Raw genomic sequence first — 23,684 nt, forward strand, 5'->3', positions numbered from 1 at the left:
CCCCCCTCACTCTTCTCTTCTGCAGACTAAATATGTCCAGTTCCCTCAGCCTCTCCTCATAAGTCATGTGTCCCAGCCCCCTAATCATTTTCGTTGCCCTCCGCTGGACTCTCCAATTTGTCCATATCCTTTCTGTAGTGGGGGGCCCAAAACTGGACGCAATACTCCAGATGTGGCCTCACCAGTGCCGAATAGAGGGGAATAATCACTTCCCTCGATCTGCTGGCAATGCTCCTACTTTTGTAGCCGGCATTGCAAGGTATTTACGTGCCAGATATGCTAAACATTCATTTGGCCCTTTTTTCTCCGGCCACCATTCCAGAGGACATGTTTCCATGCTGATGAGACTCGTTAAAAATAATGTGTTAATTAAATTTGTGACTGAACTCCTTGGGGGGAGAATTGTTTGTCCCCCTGCTCTTTTACCTGCATTCTGCCATATATTTCATGTTATAGCAGTCTCGGATGAAGACCCAGGACATGTAGTTCATTTTAGGAACACTTTCACTGCAGATTTGACAAAACGCAAAGAAGATACCAATGTGAGGTTTCTACAGATAGCTACAGCACTCGACCCAATATTTAAGAATCTCAAGTGCCTTCCAAAATTTGATTGGGATGGGGTGTGGAGCATGCTTTCAGAAATCTTAAAAGAGCAACACTCCGATGCGGAAACTACAGAACCTGAACCACCAAAGAAGAAAATCAACCTTCTGCTAGTGACATCTGACTCAGATAATGAAAATCAACATGCGTTGGTCCACACTGCTTTGGATTGTTATTGAGTAGAACCCATCATCTGCATGGATGCATGTGCCCTGGAATGGTGGTTGAAGCATGAAGGAACATATGAATCTTTAGCACATTTGGCACGTAAATACCTTGTGACGCCGGTTATGACAGTGCCATGAGAATGCCTGTTCTCACTTTCAGGTGACGTTGTAAACAAGAAGTGGGCAGTATTATCTCCTGCAAATGTGAACAAACTTGTTTGTTTTAACCATTGGCTGAACAAGAAGTAGGACTGAGTGGACTTGCAGGCTCTAAAATTTTACATTTTTTATTTTTGAATGCAGTTTATTTTGTACATAATTCTACATTCGTAAGTTCAACTTTCATGATAAAGAGATTGCACTATAGTACTTGTATGAGGTGAATTGCAAAATACTATTTCTTTTGGTTTTTACAGTGCAAATACTTATAATCAAAAATAACTATTAAGTGTGCTCTGGACACTTTGTATTCTGTGTTGTAATTGAAATCAATATATTTGAAAATGTAGAAAACATCCAAAAATATTTAAATAAATGGTATTCCATTATTGTTTAACAGTGTGATTAATTGCGATTAATTTTTTTAATTGCGTGATTAATTTTTTTAATTGCTTGACAGCCCTAGTTATAACTATACTTTCTGATATTAACTAGGGGCAAAATGTAGTTTTAATACTTTTTTTTTTTTTTTTACCTCTAGGCGTGGCATAGGAAACTAAATATTTCCTCCACATAAACCTGTAGGAATATAATCTAATAATCTTTTCTTTGTGGTGGGGAGGTGGAAATTCTTATTAACTGAAGGACCGGTCATCTTTTGGACAGTGCTAAAGACAGAATGTTTCCTTGAAAGTTTGTTTAATTTGATATGCTAACTAATCTCTTAATGCCGATTCAGTTATAACACCCACAATAAGATTGGTACCAAAGCAAAGGAATTTCCAGGGCTGCCCAGAGGGTGGGGCAAGTGGGGCAATTTGCCCCAGGCCCCGGGCCCCACAGGGGCCCCCATGAGAATATAGTATTCTATAGTATTGCAACTTTTTTTTATGGAAGGGGCCCCCAAAATTGCTTTGCCCCAAGCCCCCGAATCCTCTGGGCAGCCCTGTGAATTTCTGGGAATTCTGAGTGTAAAAGGCAGGATTATTGGTCTAGGACTTATCAAAAGGAAGTAATAGTGGCAGATATTGTATATACAACTTTACACTTACATTAAATACATTTACCTTTCAGGGCTGTTCTGAGGATTATTTGATATTTGTAAAATGCTTTTAAAATATAAAGTGTGTAGAAGTGCTAAATATTATAATACATGTTTCAGAAAAGATATTTAAAAGACTTCTTATTTCATATGGTTACATACAGGCTTTCTAACATTAGGCCTGGTAGCATAAGAAGAATGAACAAACAAACAAACGAAAACACAACAACAACATAATGAAGCCCAGACAATCTCATTCTCCAACTCTAACATATGAGAACATATTTAATCTCTCCACAAATAGATTAGCATATTTGTTCTTTCGCAGTCATGGCATGTGGGGCAGTACAGAAGATGCTGCGAAAATGGAAATGCCATCTTTTGGATGAGGCAGGTTCCTTCTTTTGAGCTCTTATGGCTCTGTACATGAAATAGATTCCAAAGATGTAATTGGCTAATATACCCCATTTCTATTTAAAGAAAAATAAAGATAATAAAGAACTATTCTGTGGTACACACAAGTTGAGGAATGTGACCACACAGCCATTGCACTATTGGTACCCTGTCATTCTTTTATTACATGTTTTAAGGATACCCTGAATATGAGGCCCTATATACAATCAAAGTCTTATTCTGTTTATTCGTGAAATCTAACATTTCCCTTCGGTTGGCTCTTGAAAAATCATATACATTTTCTTCACTCAAAACCATAATACTCCTCTGTAAAACATTTGAGAAATTACAGGTGGATAAAGACCTGCTTTTTCTTTTTCTCATTCTTATGGGGTTTTAAGTAGGGCCTAAATAAATAAATATTACTGTATTCGATGCGCTTAAATTTATATGTCCTCTGAAATAATCTTTCTCTGAATGTCTCTCTTTAAGATAGATCCACAAGTCAAGAGTGCTTTATGCACTTCAGTACCAAAGCAGATTTAAATCACTGTCATGAGGTGGCAGTCAGGAAGCATAATGGACACCAGTGTGTATTCTTAAATGTCTAGTGGGAGGAAAGCAAGAAATCATTGGCTTGCCAGAGCTGGCAATATGTTTTGGCTTGCAACTATAGCTTGAGAAGAAGAGTGAGACTGCTGGAAGCTTTCCAAAAAAACAATAACTTTTGCTTTAGTGTACATAGTGTATTTCCTATTCTAAATCTTCCTTCACCTTGAATTACCTTGATAAAAAATACTTTCAAATACTTTATGAAATGCATTTCCGTATGCTCGATATTTCTTTTAGAGAAGTTTGAATATTATTCTTCCTTTATCAGGTCAATTTACAAATAGAGTAACTCCCAGTCATCTGTGTTTGTATAAACGCTACTACCCAGGGCCAGCATGCTTGCTTTGTGGGATTATACTGAGAGATCAGAGTTCTGATCCTGAGCATGTTCTCTTTTCCACAGAGTAGCATGCTCAGTTCTTGGGAGGACTGAAATGAAAAGATTCCTATTTCCACTGCTGCCATCTTTGTGCCACCAACAAGCAAAATCTTATACTGTGCCCTGCCAAACCACTTGAAGGAATAGGTTTCAGAGGTGTTAGAAAGCACCCTGCTGCTTCCCACAAAGAGTTTAACTTAATGAGCTGACACAGAGAATGACCCAGAAAATAATTCCCATTTCAGGACACACGTGCACACACACACACACACACACACACACACACACACACACACACAGAGGTTATCCCTTAAGTAACTGGCACCCAGACCATTTATGGTTTTGCAGAACATAACAAACACCTTAGACTGCACCAGAAAATGAATAGGAAGCAGGAATGGAGCACAAAGTAAGTTCTGGTGTGGCATGTCTAACAGCTTTCCCCATTAACAGTCCAAGTTACTTGCATTCTACCCCTTTTTGAAAGTACCGCCAGGTTGCGCATCTTGCAGTAATCTTGAGATTGTAAAGAAATGGATCACTGTGGTGTGAGAATTGCTTCAGAGAAGGAAAATGGCCTTATCTGTTGCAGCTGTTTTCTGAGAGTCCATTTACAATGGGCCTGCGGGCTGATTTTTCCAACGAGGAATCATTGACAGTATAAGGAAAGTATCCTCATCTCAGTCTTATCAACATATAAGTTCTGAGTATATGTAAAAATAGGATCAATAAATAAAGGCCTGATGCTGAGCTGCTAAGTGCTTGTAACTTCTTGTTTCTGGCTAAGTCAAGTCTAAACTGGTAGTCTGAATTCTTATCTAGATTTTTGACTGTTAGTACAGTTTTAGCAGATTTGCCTTTTTATTTGTTGTGTCTAGTTATATGGGAAGAATATGGAATTTAGAATGTGTTTGCAATAGTACATGTATAAGGTCAGATCTGAAATTTAACACTGCTTCCAAATATTGTCTTGTATGTTTTTTGATTCATGGGCCTGATTGACTCTACTTTTATTTTTTAACGTGTGATTATGTATTTTTATTGCAGAATATGGCTTCTTATCAGAACTATCATGAAATGCTTTGTTTAGGGAAGTCAGTGTTTATGATTTCCGAACCAAATGGAGAGGTTAATGCTTAACAAGTGTTATGATATGAAAGCTTCAAAGTATCTTTATGATATCAACAATGTCTTCCTCTACAAGAAAAATATTTAAACATCTATTGTATCAAAAAGTGTCACATTGCTGAGCTTTTGTTGCTTCTTGCTAGTAACACTATTGCCCCATTTGTCTTAGAGCATACTTGAATATCCCTATCACACATTATATTATTTTAGCTCTTTAGATTCTAGTCATGTTTGGACACATTTGAAAAGTAGGCTTTTGATCTTGATAAATTTCGCCTTTCATAAATGGAACACTAATGTAAGATGACTTTTAAATACATTATAATAGTCTCTTTTTGAGCCTTTATTGAGTTTTATCTAAATTGATATGGGACTGTCCTTGATTAAGTTTTGCTGCCTTGAAGTTGAATTAGTCATGCAGAAAAAAAAATCTACTGTATTGCTGTTTTGAAGGAAAAAAGTTTTCCTTCTGTAAGATTAGTTGAGTTCAAATCTCCAATTATGTTGCAGCTACTTTGAACTCGTTTTGTCATTTTTGTAATTTATTTTAGAATCTGTTAAAAATATTTTTTTAAATTCTAGAGTATACAGCAGCCTAAAGACCGTAGGTATTCTATCACAAATTTTAATATACATTGCGAGTGATCAGACCTTGTTTTTAGTTTTGTTTTAGAAAAATTGCTTATCGATTGAGAGTAAAATAATTTATAAAGCAAACTTCTTTTCCTTTAAATTAAATGTAACTGTTTATATTACCTTTGGAAATTTTTTATTGCTTTTCTCTGATGTAAGCAAAGTTGTTGGTTAACTTTCTAGAGTGAAAAGAATTCTTGTGTGAGAGAACCTATATGGACAATAAAACATCAATGTGAGAAATAATATTTATACAGTATAACTGAACTAGTATTAACAAATGGATACTGTTGTAACTCCTTTCATCCAGAGCCCCCAGGGCAATTTGTAAACACTGAAATAGGCTTCACCATATCCCTGAGATAGCATTTCCATCTACCACTGAGTGGAGCCAATTCTGAAGTATGCTATGGTGGCTCTTTGATGTGTGATGGAAATACAACACAATAGTTCAGGAAAGGAAATGCACACAAATATTGTATCCAATTGAAATTGGAAGAGAATTTTAGTGAGGCAAGGTATGCTTTGATTATTTTTTTTGCATTGGAATTTATCCAACTAAAAATGGATTAACTCCCAACGTTTATCAAACGTACTATGCCATGGGATCTTTAATAAAAAGTGCTCAGGACCTTGATTTTAAGTCTCATCTCAAAGAATTTCTCATTTGTAAGATTCTCTTATAATAAAGAATTAAAAAGGACTGCCTAAGAAATTCTTTGGTCAGTGATTTACATTAAATTTTCTTAGGTTGGACGGTGGAAGAAAGGGATAGAAAAATGACTTAGGATCCACTGCTTAATTTTTTTTCTTCTTGGAGAAACGAAACATAAATTGCTTGAGTCCAGCAAGACTATTTCCTGGGTTCCTCAAAGTAATTAGCTGGAAAGGGATGTGAGGCTTTTCATTCTTCCTGGGGATAAATGTGTTTCTCTACAACGCTTATAGAGCTCATAATTAAACAGGTGTTCCTGGTGGGGGCAGCATTTAGAGTAGTGGACTAGTCTAATTGTTTTATATTTGAAATAATTATAAATATAATTATTGTACTATGTATATAGAATACAATAGGTATGATAATTAAGTGATTAACATAATTTTCTTTTCAAATTTATGCTAAAATGTTAGTGCATTGAATCTTTCAGAAAACCCATCTAAAATGAAATGTTCTTGCTGCTTTACAGCATGTGTAAAACCACATCATAAAGTGCCTAGTCTGATCAGTAAAATGAAGTCCTCTGATAGGAGAACCATCCATTAAATTCTGTAATAGCTGGACTAATGTTTAATAATTTTCTTTACTTCAATGTATTTTGTATTTCTTCATATTTTCAAAGATCTGGGCCAAGATTTTCAAAAATAAGTAGTGGTTTTGGTTGTCCCAGGTTCTGAGTGCCCAAATGGAGATGTCTGAAAGTGTCCTTATTTTCAGAAGTGGGAGCTTTGCATTTTCTGAAAATTATGCCCCTTTAAGGTGTATGAAATTGGGACTCAAAATCAATTTTGAAAATCTAAAGGTCCATCAATGGCTATTAGCCAGGATGGGCGGAGATTGTGGTCCCTAACCTCTGTTTGCCAGAAGTTGGGAATGAGCTACAGGGGATAGATCACTTGATGGTTCTGTTTCTTCCCTCGGGCATCTGGCATTGGCCACTGTCGGAAGACAGCATACTGGGCTAGATGGACCTTTAGTCTGATCGTTCTTATGTAAAACCTGATCCATAATCTCTTGCTTTCCATCTGGGCAGGACTGTAGAAACAGTGGACCAAAGTCAGCCCTGCCGAATGTGGACACCATTTCCGTTCAAGTCCATTGCACTTGCACCCTCTTTTGTAGAAGGCGTAATTTGGGCTGAATGCGCTTAGTCCTGGGAGTTTGGGGGCAAGGGCACTGTGTATTTCTTTCTCTAGAGACCGTTCTGGCTGTGGTAGAGGGGCAGCATTGACTGGCTGCCAAAGGAGATCTGTGCATCAAAGATCTATCTATCTTTGTCCAGAAGGAATATAGCTGTCCTACAGGTTTAAAGTAGATAAAATTATGGCGAATTCTTGGGTGGCTTCAGCAATAGTGCAATGTATGCCTGAAGTTTCTTGGGTACTTGGCTCAGATCTTCCTTCTTGTCTCTCTATTCCAGTTAAACTCGACTATTTCTGTACAAGCCATGTCCTTTCTTTTGTTTGGTTTTCGTAGTTTCTCTCTGTTGCTTATTGTAAACATACCTACTGTATATATTGTGATGTTGGAGGGCAGCACCACTGTAAAAACTTTCCCACAGTGAACTCCAAGTGGTGGTGTGACTTCAAAAAATAAATTCAACTTTCATGCGGACAAACAGTTTTCAAATCCTTTAATGTCCTTCCTCCAAGACTGCAGCAGCAATCTTAGAGTGTACTTCACTACAAATCACAATGTTAGATAAGAATGTCCATACTTAAATTTCCTGAAACTATTCAGCATTTGTTTCTGTAGCAAACATGCTGGCTGACTGGGTTTGTTAGATTAAAGTAAGAACTCAGGTCAAGGTTCAGTTTAGTTGTTTACCATTTCAAAATCGTAAGTGTTCTTAACTCTTTCATGTGTGTTTTTCCATCCTTGTTTTGAAAACCAAACATATTTTTCTCTTTGAAGAAGCTTACAGGGAAATGTGCAGCAAGCTTGCTGATTCAAATGTTTTTCTCCTAAATCTTAAAAGTTGCCTTTCAATTCTAGTATTGAACTGCAATAAGTCCTGTATTATTTTAGTTTTCAAAGTATTCCTTAATAAGTGGCTTCCAAAGAACAAAATATGATGCAGGGGAGGAGCGGGAAGATTGAGTCCTGATATGTAGCCATTTCTGTGATATTTGCTGTTTAAAAGGAATAGGGACTCTGGTTATAATTTTATATATTTAGGGTTAGATTGAGCCTCATGCTAAACTTTGTATAAGGAATGGTGTGCAGCTGTGCCTACCCAGGAGAAGCCCTGTGGAAGGAGCTGATGCTCAGAATCACATTTCCTTTCCTGCTTCCTCTTTGCTTTTGCGGGAAGTCTCCTTAGTGCAGTTTAATTCCTCCATCATGCCAGCTCCACTCTGTTGGCTAATGCATTACAGGGACGGAGCCTTGGTTCCATCCACTGTCTTCCCCTGTCTTTCCCCTCCCTACCCACCTGCCTGAGGTAGTGGGAAGTGGAGGACTACTGGGTGCATATGCTTGCGGTAATGCAGTATGTGTGTACGCATGTGTGCTTACTTCACTTTACTGTCCTGCATGACCATCTAGGGTGGGGTAATATTCCAGGCATTAAATAGAAATTCCAGAGCAAAACCCAAATTAAATATGTACTTTTTTTTTTTTTTTACAACAGTATCTTGCCATAGGAAGTAAAAAATAAAAATAAATATGTAATCATTTATGTACATGTTGGTATACAAATATTTAGCAAAAACATTGAACAGTGTCCGCTGGTTTTATGTGGGGTTTATTTGCAGCTATGGTTCTCTGTGCTTTGTCATATTGATGACTTAAAGTGGATGAGTAAGGTTTCACAGTATAGCTGATACAGCGTCTCTCTATATTGACCTTTTGACAACAGTGTCCAGATTAGAACAAAAATGTTGGTTTGTATAAGGTAATTGGGGCCTGAATTAGTGAGTGGAAGCCTTTTTAAAAAATTTTTTTATGTTGAGCGGCTTTGGTTCATGCCCATAGGTAGTAGGTCACTGCTATATTAAGAGGTGTAAAAACACATTTTAGTAAATGGATGAAACATGCCATGGAAAGTTTTTACAAGATTTAACATGTCTTTTGTTTATAGAAGTATAAAAAGTAATTTCAATACCCAGTGAAATACAGAACATATCTTTTTAAAGGTTATGGACTGTAGTGTGATAGCGCACAACAAGGTAAAGTGGATTATCTTTATCAGCTGATCAAACAGAAAACAACTTTTTGAATCAAGTGTGTTGTGGGTTGACATTTTTCCTGAAGCATGTATCGGTTGCTTTAAATTATAGGTATTAGTGGATATAGAGCTGAAAGTGTTATGGAAAATCCAGCTGAAATTTGACAGTTTGACTGAATTGCTCTTTCTTGCTGATGTGCTGATTTTCTGCCCTGCCCCACAGCTCCACTAATTTTGAAAAAGGGGATAGTTTCCATAGTTTTCCCCCCCTCTTTGTTCTGAGTGTTTTTTAAACGGGTGCCCCCCTTAGCTTTCCCACCATCGAACTCTTGGCTTATGGGGGCTCAAGTGTTTTAAGGTGACCAAACTAAATTTCACAAAACAAAACGTGCTCTGTTGCCTGTATAATTGTTTGACTGATTAATGGGCAGAATAGAAAAATCCAAAACCTTTTCTACAAAAAATGTTTGAAAAGTCAGTTTGTACTAAGGGCATTTGCAAATGAGAGTTAAACTGTATGTCAAGTAAAGATGTATTTTACTTGCTTCATAGCCAAAAAAATATGTCATGTGATTTACTATTCGACACATGGCAAACCTTCTACATCATACATATGTGGTTTGATTTGTCTTCGACCTTTGACTTCTTATTTTTAAATTTGCATGTTTCTCACAAATACAAGTCCCCCCCCCTTTTTGGGGCACTCTTCACTGTGATATTCCTCCTTTAATGTGGTATAATTTTGAGAACAAGAAGTTTTGCAGAAGACTAGCATGAAAGGAATGAATGTTGAGACATTAAATGTTTACAGATCATTTTAAGTGGATTTAATCCACAACAAGTAACAAAGTGGGAACATTTAACTTCAAAGCACATCTGGCTGCTGTTACAAAATCAGAAAATGTAAGACTTAGGCCATAGAACGTATTAGAGCCACATTTCCCCCCCCCCCTTTTGTAAACAACTAGCGTATACCTTCCTTATTCAAAGTGGTGCTGAAATTAAGCAAGGCTGAAAATCATTGCGTTTCATGCCCAAATAAATTATGTCAATTGGTTGTAAATCTTTAACAACTTTTATCTTTAAAAAGCTAAGAAAAATTGTTTACAATTTATGTGAAAAGTGTGGGACGTTTAAAAAGCACTTACACCCTTGAAGCCTGATCCTGCATTCCTAGTTTCCTCATAATTTTCCTTGAGGTTAATTGAAGCTTAGAGTATGTAGGTTCAGCCCCCCCCAAAATAGCTATGGGGCCAAGAGTACCTTATCCCTTGGAACCTATGGAGGGCTCTCTGCTCAATCCTAGATCCATGCTGGTGGGGAGGATTTGGCAGGGTGAGGTTATGGGTAGGGACAAGACATTATGAAGAAGCAGAGGATTATGGTTCCAAAGTTTGTCATTGGAGCTGCAGCTTTTGTCTCTCCCTCTCCTGCTCCTTCTATTAAGTTTTCTGTTTTTTTAACTTCTGTGCTTGCTCTTTTTTCATTTCTCCTCATCCTTCAGTCTCCTCCTGCTTTCCTTTTCTTTCTCCCTTGTTTTCTCTCACTTTCTCTACCACGCTAATTTCATTTGGTCTCCTTTCCTTACACCAAGGATACGATGGTCTCTTTTGTTCACCTTTGTCTGTTCATATCTGCTGTCAACCCAATATGAATCGGTAGTTTCATTGGTAATTTTTAAGGTGATGGTGTCCCTTCAATTCCATTATGCTGGAATATTTTTGGAAAGCCCTGACTGCACTTATTGAAATGTACAATCATGGTTTTTATGATGAAAATGGATAGCAAGGAAATAATGTCCTCATTATTTTAATAAGTGGATGTGGTCACTGTAAAAAGTTGAACTTTGATTTTTCTTTCTGAAATACAGTGATGCACATTAAATAATACAGGAAACTTTGTTTAAAAGAAGGTCTGGTTGGTCTGCTATAATAAATTCCTGCAAGGTAAATAGTGATGGGTTATTTAGAAAAAGGCTTTAATGTTTTAAAGTATTGGCTTGGCTATAATGATGATCTTGAATGTATATAGCACCTTTCATCCAAATGGAACCTAGAATGTTTAAAAACGTTACTGTGTGTGTAAAATATGCTGACATTGCACATCTTTGAACTATAGCCACCTCTGGGGTGATATATGACAACTCTTCAGCAGCACATAAGAATACAACATAATATTTTAGGACAGGAAAGAAGAATACTGTGTCAGATTGAAATTACAGAGAGATTAAGCCTCCTTCTTTCATTTCTAAATTCAAAAAAGTGGCAAGCACTCTTGATATATTTCGTATTTGCCATGCCTGATAGATCAGTTTAATCTTCTCTAAAAATAAAGGACTTAATGTTGTAAGACGTGTATTGCAATCACATTTTCATTTCAAATCTTCATACCACATTTGACAGATTATATTTTTGAAAGCATTTCCTGGATGTTATGCATTCTGTGTGATGTGATGTTTGAATCTCATAATTAGAGAAAATTAAGTGAGATATAGCTGTCTGATAGAGGAAGTGGTTTGTGCACAGTGTTTCAAATGCAGTTCTTAAAGTTTGTGATTGAAAGGGCCGCTGTAATTATATAGTACTTTTAATGAATTTTTCTTTTTACAGTGAGTTCCATGTATGATCGTTGTTTGTGTAGTCATACTGTAGTCAGTTACATTTTTTTGGAAAAAACACTATGTTGAATTTTTCTCTCAGTTTAACCAGTGGAAAGCCAGATTAACTCCACTGAAGCTAACAACGTATATTTACATTTACATCTACTTTTGTAAAATTTGGCCATAGTTTTTTAAAGTTATTTTATAAGAAATAATGATGAAAAGCTATGTCACATGATCAGTAAGCTGCTGTTGTATACTGTCTTGTTTTCCAGCTAGAAAATCCAAGATATTTGCGAGAGAAGCCCATACCTCTGTCTCTGGTAGGTGTTATATTCCCTTGATGATTTATGGAGGTAGACTGCATACTTTTATATTTTTCACTTGAGAATGATTCTCCTCAAGGTAATGCTTTGAACTTTAAATATGATCTTTCTCATTCAATAGATGACACCCAAAATGGGCTTGGGAAAAATTAGCACTTTTCGGGATGAACAGTCACTGTTTCGCATGCACGAAAAAGAGGTAAGATACTTCTCAAGTATCTGGATCTTTAAATGTCCTAAAAAAAAATTTCTTTCTAGTGAAATAAGTGATGGTTTGATCAGCAATCTCTGTTCTTTCTAAGAAGAGAGGGTATGTAATAAAAACAGTATATGTATAGCAGTGTAACTATGGATACGCTGGAAACCTTGCTTAAGACAATATACTTCAAGGTCACTGAGTTTGTGCTAAGCAAATAATTTATTTTACAACAATTTAGGAAAAAATTACACCCTCAATATTTAAAGAAAAACTGTACATTGGTAGCCCTTTAAAATGTCAATTAATTTCCTTTGGTCCTGCAAACACTTACACATTATTAATTTTACCCGTGTGATTAGTCCTGTTAAATTACAGTATAATACAGATTCTAGTAACTGTATCTGTTTGACTTCAGTAGAATTTGCCAGTGTTCTGAAGGGTGACCACTCTATTTTAATTCATGTCAGTACATACAAAATATGTGCTTTTGGAAATTTATATATAGCATAAACATCAACAGCTTCCTTCTTCCTTTCCCTAACTCCCATCAAACTATCCTGTGAAATTGAGGAATGATATCTGGAATATATTGGAAGGCTGAAGGAGAAAGGTGTCATGGGATGTGGGAGGTGGACAAGAGACCTAGGCTGTAAGAATTATTTTTGAAAATATGTAACGTATTAAATAATGTATCACTTCCTATGAACATAAATTAGGGGTATAACGGATTCTGGTGTCATGAACAAAGCACTCAAGCTTTGCTCTTATGGCTGATGTCTTCACCAGAGCCCCTGGATGGAATTTACAGTCTTATTATGTACAATGTGGGGCACATTATTCCTTGTACTATAAAACCAAATCCTTTAATACTGTAACAGGGAAATCTTTTTATGACATGCTTGTACCTATATTATTGTGACATCTTTGCCATTCCATCTGTACATATTCTATTTCACTGATGCATGTTAGCAACTTGAAGACTAGGCAAATACTGTGCATTCTATTATGCTCTGTCAGCCTAAGAAACTGCTAGACTAGCAATTTGAAAATATTCTGAGGGTTAAACTTCCAAACCTTCAGCCAAGAGTTTGAGATCCATAAAACATGTACATTACTTCAGCCTAAATATCCCACAGTTCTGTTCTCATGTTGTTGTTTTGTTTGTGGGAGGTTACAGTATTCAATTTTCATCGATCAGGCCATGCATCAGATGATACAGACATGGTGTGTGAGATAAAAGTAGCAGGCTGCAAATTTTATTCATTAAAATAACATACTGGGGTGCGTGGGAGGGCAACTGTCTCCTCTACCCTACCCCTTTGCCCTCGAGCTATCAGGCAATTATTTGAGTCCAGTGTGGGATAGTGGAGTTTGCTGATCCTATGCCTAACCCCTGGATAGCCTGTAACTGGGAATTTGACACTTGAGCTGGAATCCCAAACCATTTGTGTGTGGGATGAGAAATGCAGATGGAGGTGACTCAGTCTATGTGAGACTCAATTACCCGCTGCCCTGAGAACAACTGGGTTAGATGCCATTGGCTTCCTGGATGCTGTGCTTGTGTTTACACTTAGCCTGCCAGCACTGGATGCTGACTGCTAGTTAAACCATTTTTATAATTTTCCATTTTAAATTCTAACTAACCAAACAGGTCCTCAGGCTGGGGAGAGTTTTAAAAAGCAAACAAATAACCACCCCTTCCACTCTATTGGATATTGGCCTATTTTATACAATGGGAAAATCCCTTCCTCTTCCTGACCCTGAAAAGGCAATCTGGGTAGGCCCATGGTGGACCAGGGGCTTCTAGCCAGGCAACTACAAAACAGGGTGAGTTTGGGCGAGTGCATGCTTTGTGGGCTGGCTTGTAGCTCACATCCAGGAGAGGGCCTCTTATTCCCCCCAGAGGGAGGAGCTGCATGAACCAGTCAGCTGCTCCTGCCTGCCCTGAACAGGTCAATCAGAGCTTGAGAGGTATCACTGTGATACTGCCCAGGGGTACTCAGGCACCTTGCTACCACCTCTGCTTAACTTGGGGAAGCCTTGTCTGTATCTTCCAGGGGTCAGCTCCCTAACTGTCCGAGTCACAGGCAACACAAGCGCTCCCCCTCCGACCACGTGGACTCTGCTGTCCCTCATGCAGGCTAACGATAGGCACACTCCAACCCCTGAGTCCTCTGAGCGTCACCCCGTGGTGTCCAGCTCCTTATCCACTGAACACTCACAGAATTATTACACCTGCTCACAAAGGAACAGTGCAGTACAACTTACTAGTTATACCTTAGACCCTATCTCTGCTTAACACACAGCACTTACATATGTGTATAGTGAAAACAAGATTAAGTTTATTTAACAAAGAACAGAGAGTCAAATGATAGCAAACAGAAACATTGGAAACAAAGGGTGACATATAATATCAGAACATACATTTTAGAGCCTAAATTCAACTAACAAGATGTCCTCTTGTCTAATAAGGTACTACTTATCTCAAAGGCTTTCTCAGAGCATTTTTCAGGATGGCTGAGACTCTTTTCATGAGATTAGCCCACTGGCTACTTGCCTTCCCAGATGAAGGATAGAATCAAGGATGCCAAAGCATCTTTCTGCACCCCAGATATATCAGACCAGTCCTTTATTTCTTCACTTATAAAACAGGATTTTCACCTTGCTGTTTACCTATTCCTGTTAATTTTCCTCCTGAAGTCCCCTCAGTTTGTTCATTAGCATTTGATTCAGTATGCTAATTGTCTTCTATTGTAAGACACAATACACAATGGTTGGCTAGGGAGATAAATGTCTCCTACCTCCTGTTCTGGTGGAGTCTGTCTCAAGGCATGTTACCTGTGCATGACCTGCCTTATATAAGTATATGTATGTGTATATATACATAATCTCCTTACATATTATCCATGCATACATTTCTCAAAAATTTTGATGACCACTGTGACACAGGCTTTCAGGAGAAATCTTCCATGACACTCTTTGGTGAACTAGAATGTAAATACCAGACCCAGGGGATGCCTGTAACCTTTATGCACCCCTGTTCCCTCTGCCAGTTGCCATCAAGAGGTCCTTGGGTCACAATCACCTACCCCTGTTCATGCTTTTCCTGTGTGCCCAGGAAGGCATACTTTCTATGTGTCCCCACCCTCCAGACCCTGAAAAGAGCCCTACCGTGTCCATCTCCTGCTGGTCCAACAGAAAACCTCACCCTTTGTTTGGTGGCGGGGGCATTTCTTAATGACACTATAATAAACAGGATATTGATTGTTAACCAGTGATGTCTAGAACCTTAGCTGGTGTAAATCCAGTTTTTCTCAACTATGTTTCTTTTATTATCCATCATCAGAAATGGCTGGCATTTTGTGAGACGATAGGAGATGTTTTGTATCCATGTCCAGGTCTTTTCATGTTATATCAAAGGAAAAAACAACAATTTTTTGTTATCATAATGGTAGTTTGCATATGTTAGATCCACCTGCTTTTTACTCCAGTTTTGATTCCATATTATTTTTGGACGTTTATTATTGAATGCTGTTCTAGTAATTTTTTCTTTAGAATATGTTACGTGAATAATTAAGAGGAAATGGTCACTTTTAATTATGTCTTTCATGTAGTGAGATCTTTGGTTTTTAAGATGACATTGTGGTACTGGAATAAACATCTGAATGCTACCATGTTTGAGCACTGAAAGAGAGAAAGCTGTGAACCTGTTCATTTATTGCATCTAAGATTCATTTTGAATTATTTTTTGTGTGGGTTTTGTGGGTCTCCACACCCTGAGTTTGTGTGTGTGAGCTCTACATGGAGTGCTTTTATTTTTTGTGTCTTCTCTGAGAAGTTTGAAAATGCATTGTGAGTTGGTGGGTAGCTTGACATGTGTCCTGTAAACATCCTGGCCCAAAAAAGAATTGACTCTTTTGCTAAGTAACCCCATGATAATTGTTTTGTGATACCCTCCCTCCCAACCCCCCTGCAGTAATGCTCCTTACAAACAGTACAGCAGAACTCTTATTATATGACTAGAATGATGGGCGTGAAACCTATTCTGCATATACAATTTTTTTTCAAAGCAACGTATTCAAATCTGAGAACACCACTTTCATCTGACTAAAATAAATACCCTTGAAAATGTGATGATTTTTGGTTAACTTTTAAAAATCTGCACATTTGTACTTTATAGCCTTTTTTTATAAAATGTTTGTCTTTCTTCCCTCATCCCCTTTTAAAAATTCATATTTTATGTATTTTACCTTAACATGCCAAATCCTGCTTGTCTTAACAAATCTTAGTAGTCCTATTGATGTTATTATATTTTATTCATTTATTTTGAGTTTATAAAATATCAGTCTACTCTATGCTCTGGGCTCTCTTGTGTAAAGACTGTCTATATAAAATAAATACCTTGTATTTTGTAGCAAGCTGCTCAGCTCACCATAATAATTACGTGAGCATCAGACAAAAACAGTAAATATAATGAAACAAATTGCCCCCATTCAGCACTCCTTCCCCAAATCATAAGTAAAAAGATGGGCCTTGCACATTGTCCAGAAAGTTAATTTCTCTAGAGCCAGTGGACCAAGTTGGGGGAAAGCAAATTCCATGACATGTTTAAAAAATGCAAAACAAAAAAAGATTTACACATACTTAATTTTAAATATATAAACTACATTGTTGTAAGATTAAAGCACAGTACGTAATTCAGTAAACTACCCATAAATACTTAGAACTGCATAGAACTCCAAATCTGTTAGCCAGAGTTGGAAAGGATAGGGCCATCATCTGCAAACAATCAGTCCTCCCGCCCTTTGATAGTGGATGTGTTTATAAGAACAATAAAACTTAGAAATGTCTTAACTTTATATGTACATGAAGGCTAATCCTAAAGACAATCAGTAGAAAAAAAAAATCTTTGGCCTAGACATGAGGAAGAGCAAGGTTGGGTGGCAACACTTCCATGACTAATGAGGGAATTAATCTGAAAAGATGCTCCAGGCACACTGGGCGGAGACTACAGCAGCCATGAGCCTAGCAGCCGGGGACACAATGCAGATGATTGCATGTGGCAGCTGTGGTATGTATATGGTCCTAGCAGGGGTACCTGAACAGAGGTATGTCTGTATGAAATGCCGCCTAATTGACCTGTTAGAGGAAAAGGTCCGAGGGTTGGAGATGCAGGTAGAGACCCTGGTAGAGTTTAGAAGGGGATTCGAGCAGCTACTGGAGCAAAGGCAGGGAGTGGCGGAAGGGGAATGCTCAGGGGTGCAGGTGGAAGCGGGGGCTATGGTCTGTGAGGGGGGAATGTCGGGGGGAGAACAAGAGCAGTGGAAGCATGTGACCGTGAGAAGCAGGCCTAGGAAAAGGAGGGCTAGTGAGGGGGAAATAGAACTCAGGAACAGGTTTGGGTGTTTGGATAACGAGGAGGGGACGCAGCAGGTGGTAACTGATGGTGGGAGGCAAAGGAAGAAAAGAAGAGCAGCTAGTCCAATAGAAAGAGGGGAGGAGTTGATGGAGACAGCATCAATACTCGGCCCCGGGAGGATACAGGATGGCACTAGGGGGACTATAAGGGAAAATAGAAACAGACAGGAGTTACAACTACAGGGAACAGGGGATACATTAGTAGATCGCACTGTCACCAGGCAAAGGCAGGTTTATGTGATTGGAGACTCCTTACTGAGGAGGTTAGACAGGCCTGTGACCAGGGCGGACCCAGAAAACAGAAGGGTGTGCTGTCTGCCGGGCGCTAAGATACGGGATGTGGACCTGCGGTTGAAAAGGATCCTAAAAGGAGCAGGTAAGAACCCCTTAATCATCCTTCACGTAGGAACCAATGACACAGCTAGGTTCTCACTAGAGCGAATCAAGGGAGATTATGCCAGACTGGGGAAGACACTTAAGGAAATTGAGGCTCAGATTATCTTCAGTGGGATTCTGCCTGTTCCTAGAGAAGGACAGCAAAGGGCTGACAGAATTGTGAGGATAAATAGCTGGCTAAGGGAGTGGTGCTATAAGGAGGGCTTTGGGATGTATGGCCACTGGGAGGCTTTCGGGGACAGACAGCTGTTCTCACGGGATGGACTTCACCTGAGTAGGGAAGGAAATAGACTTCTGGGAGGGAGGCTGGCTCATCTCATCAAAAGGGCTTTAAACTAGGAATTTGGGGGAGACGGTTGGGAGATGTCCAGTTAATCTCCACGCCAGATTCCAACACTGAAAAGGAGGGTGAAGAGATAAGCACAGATATAGGTAGGGGTAGGGGATTGGACATGAGAAGGAGGGGGCGGATGGACAGTACGGGGTCTGTACCAAATTGCATAACTAATGGGAGAAAGGATAGACAGCATACAGTAAGATGTTTATACACCAATGCAAGAAGCCTAGGTAACAAAATGGAGGAATTGGAGCTCCTGGTGCAAAAAATGAAACCTGATATCGTAGGAATAACCGAAACGTGGTGGAACGGTAGTCATGACTGGAGTACAGGTATGGAAGGGTATGTGCTGTTTAGGAATGACCGGAAAAAAGGTAAAGGTGGGGGAGTGGCATTGTATGTCAATACTGAGGTAAAATGTAAAGAAATAATGAGTGATGGAATGGATAAGACAGAGTCTGTCTGGGCAATAATTACACTGGGTAAAAGAACTACTAGAGCCTCCCCTGAGATAGTGCTTGGGGTGTGCTATAGACCGCCGGGATCTAGCCTGGATGCGGACAGAGAACTATTTAATGTTTTTAGGGAAGTAAAAACTAATAAGAACTGTGTAATCATGGGGGACTTTAACTTCCCAGATATAGATTGGGGAACAAATGCTAGTAACAATAATAGGGCTCAGATGTTCCTAGACGTGCTAGCAGATGAATTCCTTCATCAAGTAGTAACTGAACTGACGAGGGGGGATGCAATTTTAGATTTGGTGCTGGTGAGTAGTGAGGACCTCGTTGAGGAAATGGTTGTAGGGGACAACCTTGGCTCAAGTGACCATGAGCTAATTCGGTTTAAACTAAATGGAAGGATTAACAGAAATAAAACTGTGACTAAGGTTTACGATTTCAAAAAGGCCAACTTTAATAAATTAAGGCAACTACTTAGGGAAGTGCATTGGGCTAACATACTTAGGGATCTAAAGGCAGATGACGCCTGGGATTATTTCAAGTTGAAGTTGCACGAGCTGTCCGAGGCCTGTATCCCGAGGAAGGGAAAACGGATAGTAGGCAGAAGATTTAGACCTAGCTGGATGAGCGGGCGTCTCAAAGGGGCAATTAAGAAAAAACAGAAAGCGTACAAAGAATGGAAGAGGGGAGGGATCAGCAAGGAAACCTACCTTATTGAGGTCAGAGCATGTAGGGATGCAGTGAGAAAGGCCAAAAGCCGTGTAGAGTTGGACCTTGCGAGGGGAATTAAATCCAATAGTAAGAGGTTTTATAGCCATATAAATAGGAAGAAAACAAAGAAAGAGGAAGTGGGACCGCTGAAGAATGTAGATGGAGTGGAGATTAAGGATAATCTAGGCATGGCACAATATCTAAATGAATATTTTGCATCTGTCTTTAATAAGGCTAATGAAGGGCTTAGAAATAGAGGGAGCAGGACAGAGGGGAATAAAGGAGGGGGGATTGACATTACAGCATCAGAGGTGGAAGCCAAACTTGACCAGCTAAACGGGACTAAATCGGGCGGACCGGATGATCTTCATCCTAGAATATTGAAGGAACTGGCACAAGAAATTGCAAGCCCCTTAGCGATAATTTTTAATGAATCTGTAAACTCGGGGGTGGTACCGTTGGACTGGAAAATAGCTAATGTGGTTCCTATTTTCAAGAAGGGGGAAAAAAGTGACCCGGGTAACTACAGGCCTGTTAGCTTAACATCTGTAGTATGCAAGGTCTTGGAAAAAATTTTGAAGGAGAAAGTAGTTAAGGACCTTGAGGTGAATGGCAATTGGGACAAATTACAACATGGGTTTACGAAAGGCAGATCGTGCCAAACCAACCTGATCTCCTTCTTTGAGAAAGTAACAGACCTTCTAGATAAAGGAAATGCGGTGGATCTAATATACCTCGATTTTAGTAAAGCGTTTGATACTGTACCGCATGAGGAATTATTGGTTAAATTGGAAAAAATGGGGATCGACATGAAAATCCAGAGGTGGATAAAGAACTGGTTAAAGGGGAGACTGCAGCGGGTAGTACTGAAAGGTGAACTGTCAGGTTGGAGGGAGGTCACCAGTGGGGTTCCTCAAGGTTCGGTTTTGGGTCCGATTTTATTTAATCTATTTATTACTGACCTCGGAACCGAATGTAGGAGTGGGCTGATAAAGTTTGCGGATGACACAAAGTTGGGAGGTATTGCCAATTCGGAGAAGGATCGGGATATTCTGCAGGGAGACTTGGATGACCTTGTAAATTGGAGTAATAATAATAGGATGAGATTTAATAGTGAGAAGTGTAAGGTGATGCATTTAGGGATGACTAACAAGAATTTTAGTTATAAGCTGGGGACGCATAGGTTGGAAGTGACGGAGGAGGAGAAGGACCTCGGAGTTCTGGTTGATCGCAGGATGACTATGAGTCGGCAATGTGACGTGGCTGTGAAAAAAGCTAATGCGATCTTGGGATGCGTTAGGCGAGGTATTTCTAGTAGGGACAAGGAGGTGCTGCTTCCGTTATACAAGGCGCTGGTGAGACCTCATTTGGAGTACTGTGTGCAGTTCTGGTCTCCTATGTTTAAAAAGGATGAACTCAAACTGGAACGGGTACAGAGAAGGGCCACTAGGATGATCCGAGGAATGGAAAACCTTTCCTATGAAAGGAGACTCGAGGAGCTCGGTTTGTTTAGCCTAACCAAAAGAAGGCTGAGGGGGGATATGATTGCTCTCTTTAAATATATCAGAGGGATAAATACCAGGGAGGGAGAGGAATTATTTCAGCTCAGTACTAATGTGGACACGAGAACAAATGGATATAAACTGGCCGTGGGGAAGTTTAGGCTTGAAATTAGACGAAGGTTTCTAACCGTCAGAGGGGTGAAATTTTGGAACAGCCTTCCGAGGGAAACGGTGGGGGCAAAAGACCTCCCTGGCTTCAAGATTAGGCTAGATAAGTTCATGGAGGGAATGGTTTGATGGGATAACGTGATTTTAGTCAATTAGGCAATAACGTGCCATCGCTGGTAAAATGAGGGTCCGGCTGGAGATTCTTGCCTGTATGCTCGGGGTTCTACTGATCGCCATATTTGGGGTCGGGAAGGAATTTTCCTCCAGGGTAGATTGGCAGAGACCCTGGAGGTTTTTCGCCTTCCTCCGCAGCATAGGGCAGGGGTCGCAAGCTGGAGGATTCTCTGCGACTTGAAGTCTTTAAATCACGATCTGGAGACTTCAACAGCTGAGTTAAGGGAAAGTGGGTGGGTCAGCCTTTGTGGCCTGCATCATGCGGGAGGTCAGACTAGATGACCATAATGGTCCCTTCTGACTTTAAAGTCTATGAGTCTATAACAACTACTAGTCCAACTCGATACTCAATCACACTGAGCAGGCTTGTGTAGACGTCACTTTTCCTGCCTTGCTTTGGTATTGTCTAGTCCTTTGGATTGGCAGTATTCAAAACCACCAATTGTGCCAGGACATGGTAAGACAGGGTTTCATTAAAGGTAGAATAGAAAATAATAATAATAATAATAAGTAATAATAATTAATCAGAAGCACACTTATGTCAGCTGAATAATATTGTGAACTGCAGATAGCAGGAATTCACACCAAGAGCCTCTGTAAAACACTCAACAAGTGATTCTGTTGAAATTGCAAAGTCTCCTGCAAACCACACAGTGGGGGATCCAGTCCCTTTTGCTAGTGGTACTGTACTGTGGGCTATTTTTAACTTGAAAGGTTATAGAAAGTATTTCACAATCATCATATGCTTACTATTAACCAGGAGGCTTAAATGTGTTTTCTTCTTAGTTTGACTGTGAAGCTCAATTAAAAGTGAGGCCTTTTCATTTAGAGTATGGAAATATATTAACAGAAAAGTAGTGCTGTAGAAAGGAAAGTTTTTCTAAAGATTTAGCTTTTTTTCAACTTCTTTGTGGTAAAAGGGGAGAGCATTAAATAAAATAACTGTGGTTTTTTGCTTTTAACCTTTAGCCCTTCATTCATAAACCTTCCCTGCACCTGTTTTAACTCTCTAATGCCAAACACATGGCCATTTTCAATGATAACCACATCACAGAGTTGTTCAAATATGAGCATCATCAGGCAGTGGTTTGTAGTAGTTTTCCCCCCAATGCTTCTGACATGGATTAAACCATTTGGGAAACTGTCATCACTGAAAAATCTTGGATTCAAACAAGGAAGAGGCAACAAAACAAGGGCAGATCAGTTTTCAGCAGTTCAGAGCAACTGAGAACAGATGGCAGGAATGGTTCATCTTGAGGAATAGGCAAGCTCCCTTTGAACTTCACCTCCACCCATCCTGAATGCCACCCACCCATAGAGTGAAAAAAGGAGTGAAGTCCTTATTTATGTTTTTCAAAAACACAAAACTGACTATGTTATTAAGATTTGATTTTGAACCTCTTGTGGAGTAGAAAACAAATCTATTTATATGAATCTACTATTTTAGTGGTTGTGGGTTGCCCCCAATCAATTTACTTGACATAAAATACTTCATTTTGGAACTACTTTGTGTTTCTTTAAAGGGCTTCTTCTGTTCCATATTTTTTCAGTTTCACATTTTTATTCTTTGCTAGATCATTTTTTATCTTTGTTACCTTTATCATCTCTCTACAGTAGATTTTTTTCCCCAGTAAGCAAAGTATCTAAACTCAATAAATGCTCAACAGATCTGAAGCAAAAATATTTTAAGTCACTTAACATTCTGCTTTTCTAATGTTAGTAGAATGCAAATAACTGGCAATAAAAAAATCAAGAGACAAACTTTTATTTATTCTTTTAATCTAAAGGTTTTTATAGTACAGCCATGAATTCTACTGTAAGAGTATTTACAGGGCTTGTGAAGGTAGCCTAATTACGGTATATTCTCTATAGTGCTACTCCTGGCGTGATTGTAGATGAGGCAATTATTGAAGGCTATGCAGGGTGTAACAACTATGTTATGAAACTCGATATGTGACTTGTGAGACAAGGAAGGGAAATATGCAGTGTAGTTGTCGCCATGTTGGTTCCAGGATATAAAGCTACATCTACACTGCACACCTTACAAAAGCGCATCTCTGCCGCTGCAGTTGCCCCGTTGTAAGTTGCACTGTGTAGCCGCTCTTTATCACCGGGAGAGAGCTCTCTGTGACATTTTTATAGTTAAATGTCTACAGGGTTTGAGATGTTGAAAACGGAGTAACTCTGTCACCTTGTGGACACTTTGACCTGCGTTTTGAGGACTGGCAAATGTAGAGTCCATCCCTCATTCAAGAGGGAGAGAGAAGAAATGGGTTGAAAGGTGAGTAGAAATGGAGGACTAGAGAAACTGGGACTCAGATTAAAGAGAACAGCTAAAATAAAAATGTCAAGTTAAAGAAGCGAGGGAATTATAGAAGAAAAATGAACAA

The 23,684-nt window shown here is 39.1% G+C and overlaps 1 protein-coding gene across 1 annotated transcript in view; it reads left to right on the forward strand.

The window, feature by feature from the left end:
• CEP112 (centrosomal protein 112) overlaps nt 1–23,684 on the forward strand; it is a 303,594-nt gene that overhangs the window by 26,105 nt on the left and 253,805 nt on the right. The window contains exons 6-7 of the mRNA XM_065415534.1: nt 11,878–11,925; nt 12,050–12,127. Of these exons, the coding sequence (XP_065271606.1) occupies nt 11,878–11,925; nt 12,050–12,127 (126 nt within the window). The remainder of the gene's footprint in view (nt 1–11,877; nt 11,926–12,049; nt 12,128–23,684) is intronic.

Source organism: Emys orbicularis, chromosome 13 (genome assembly GCF_028017835.1).
Source record: "Emys orbicularis isolate rEmyOrb1 chromosome 13, rEmyOrb1.hap1, whole genome shotgun sequence".
Lineage (NCBI taxonomy): Eukaryota > Metazoa > Chordata > Testudines > Emydidae > Emys > Emys orbicularis.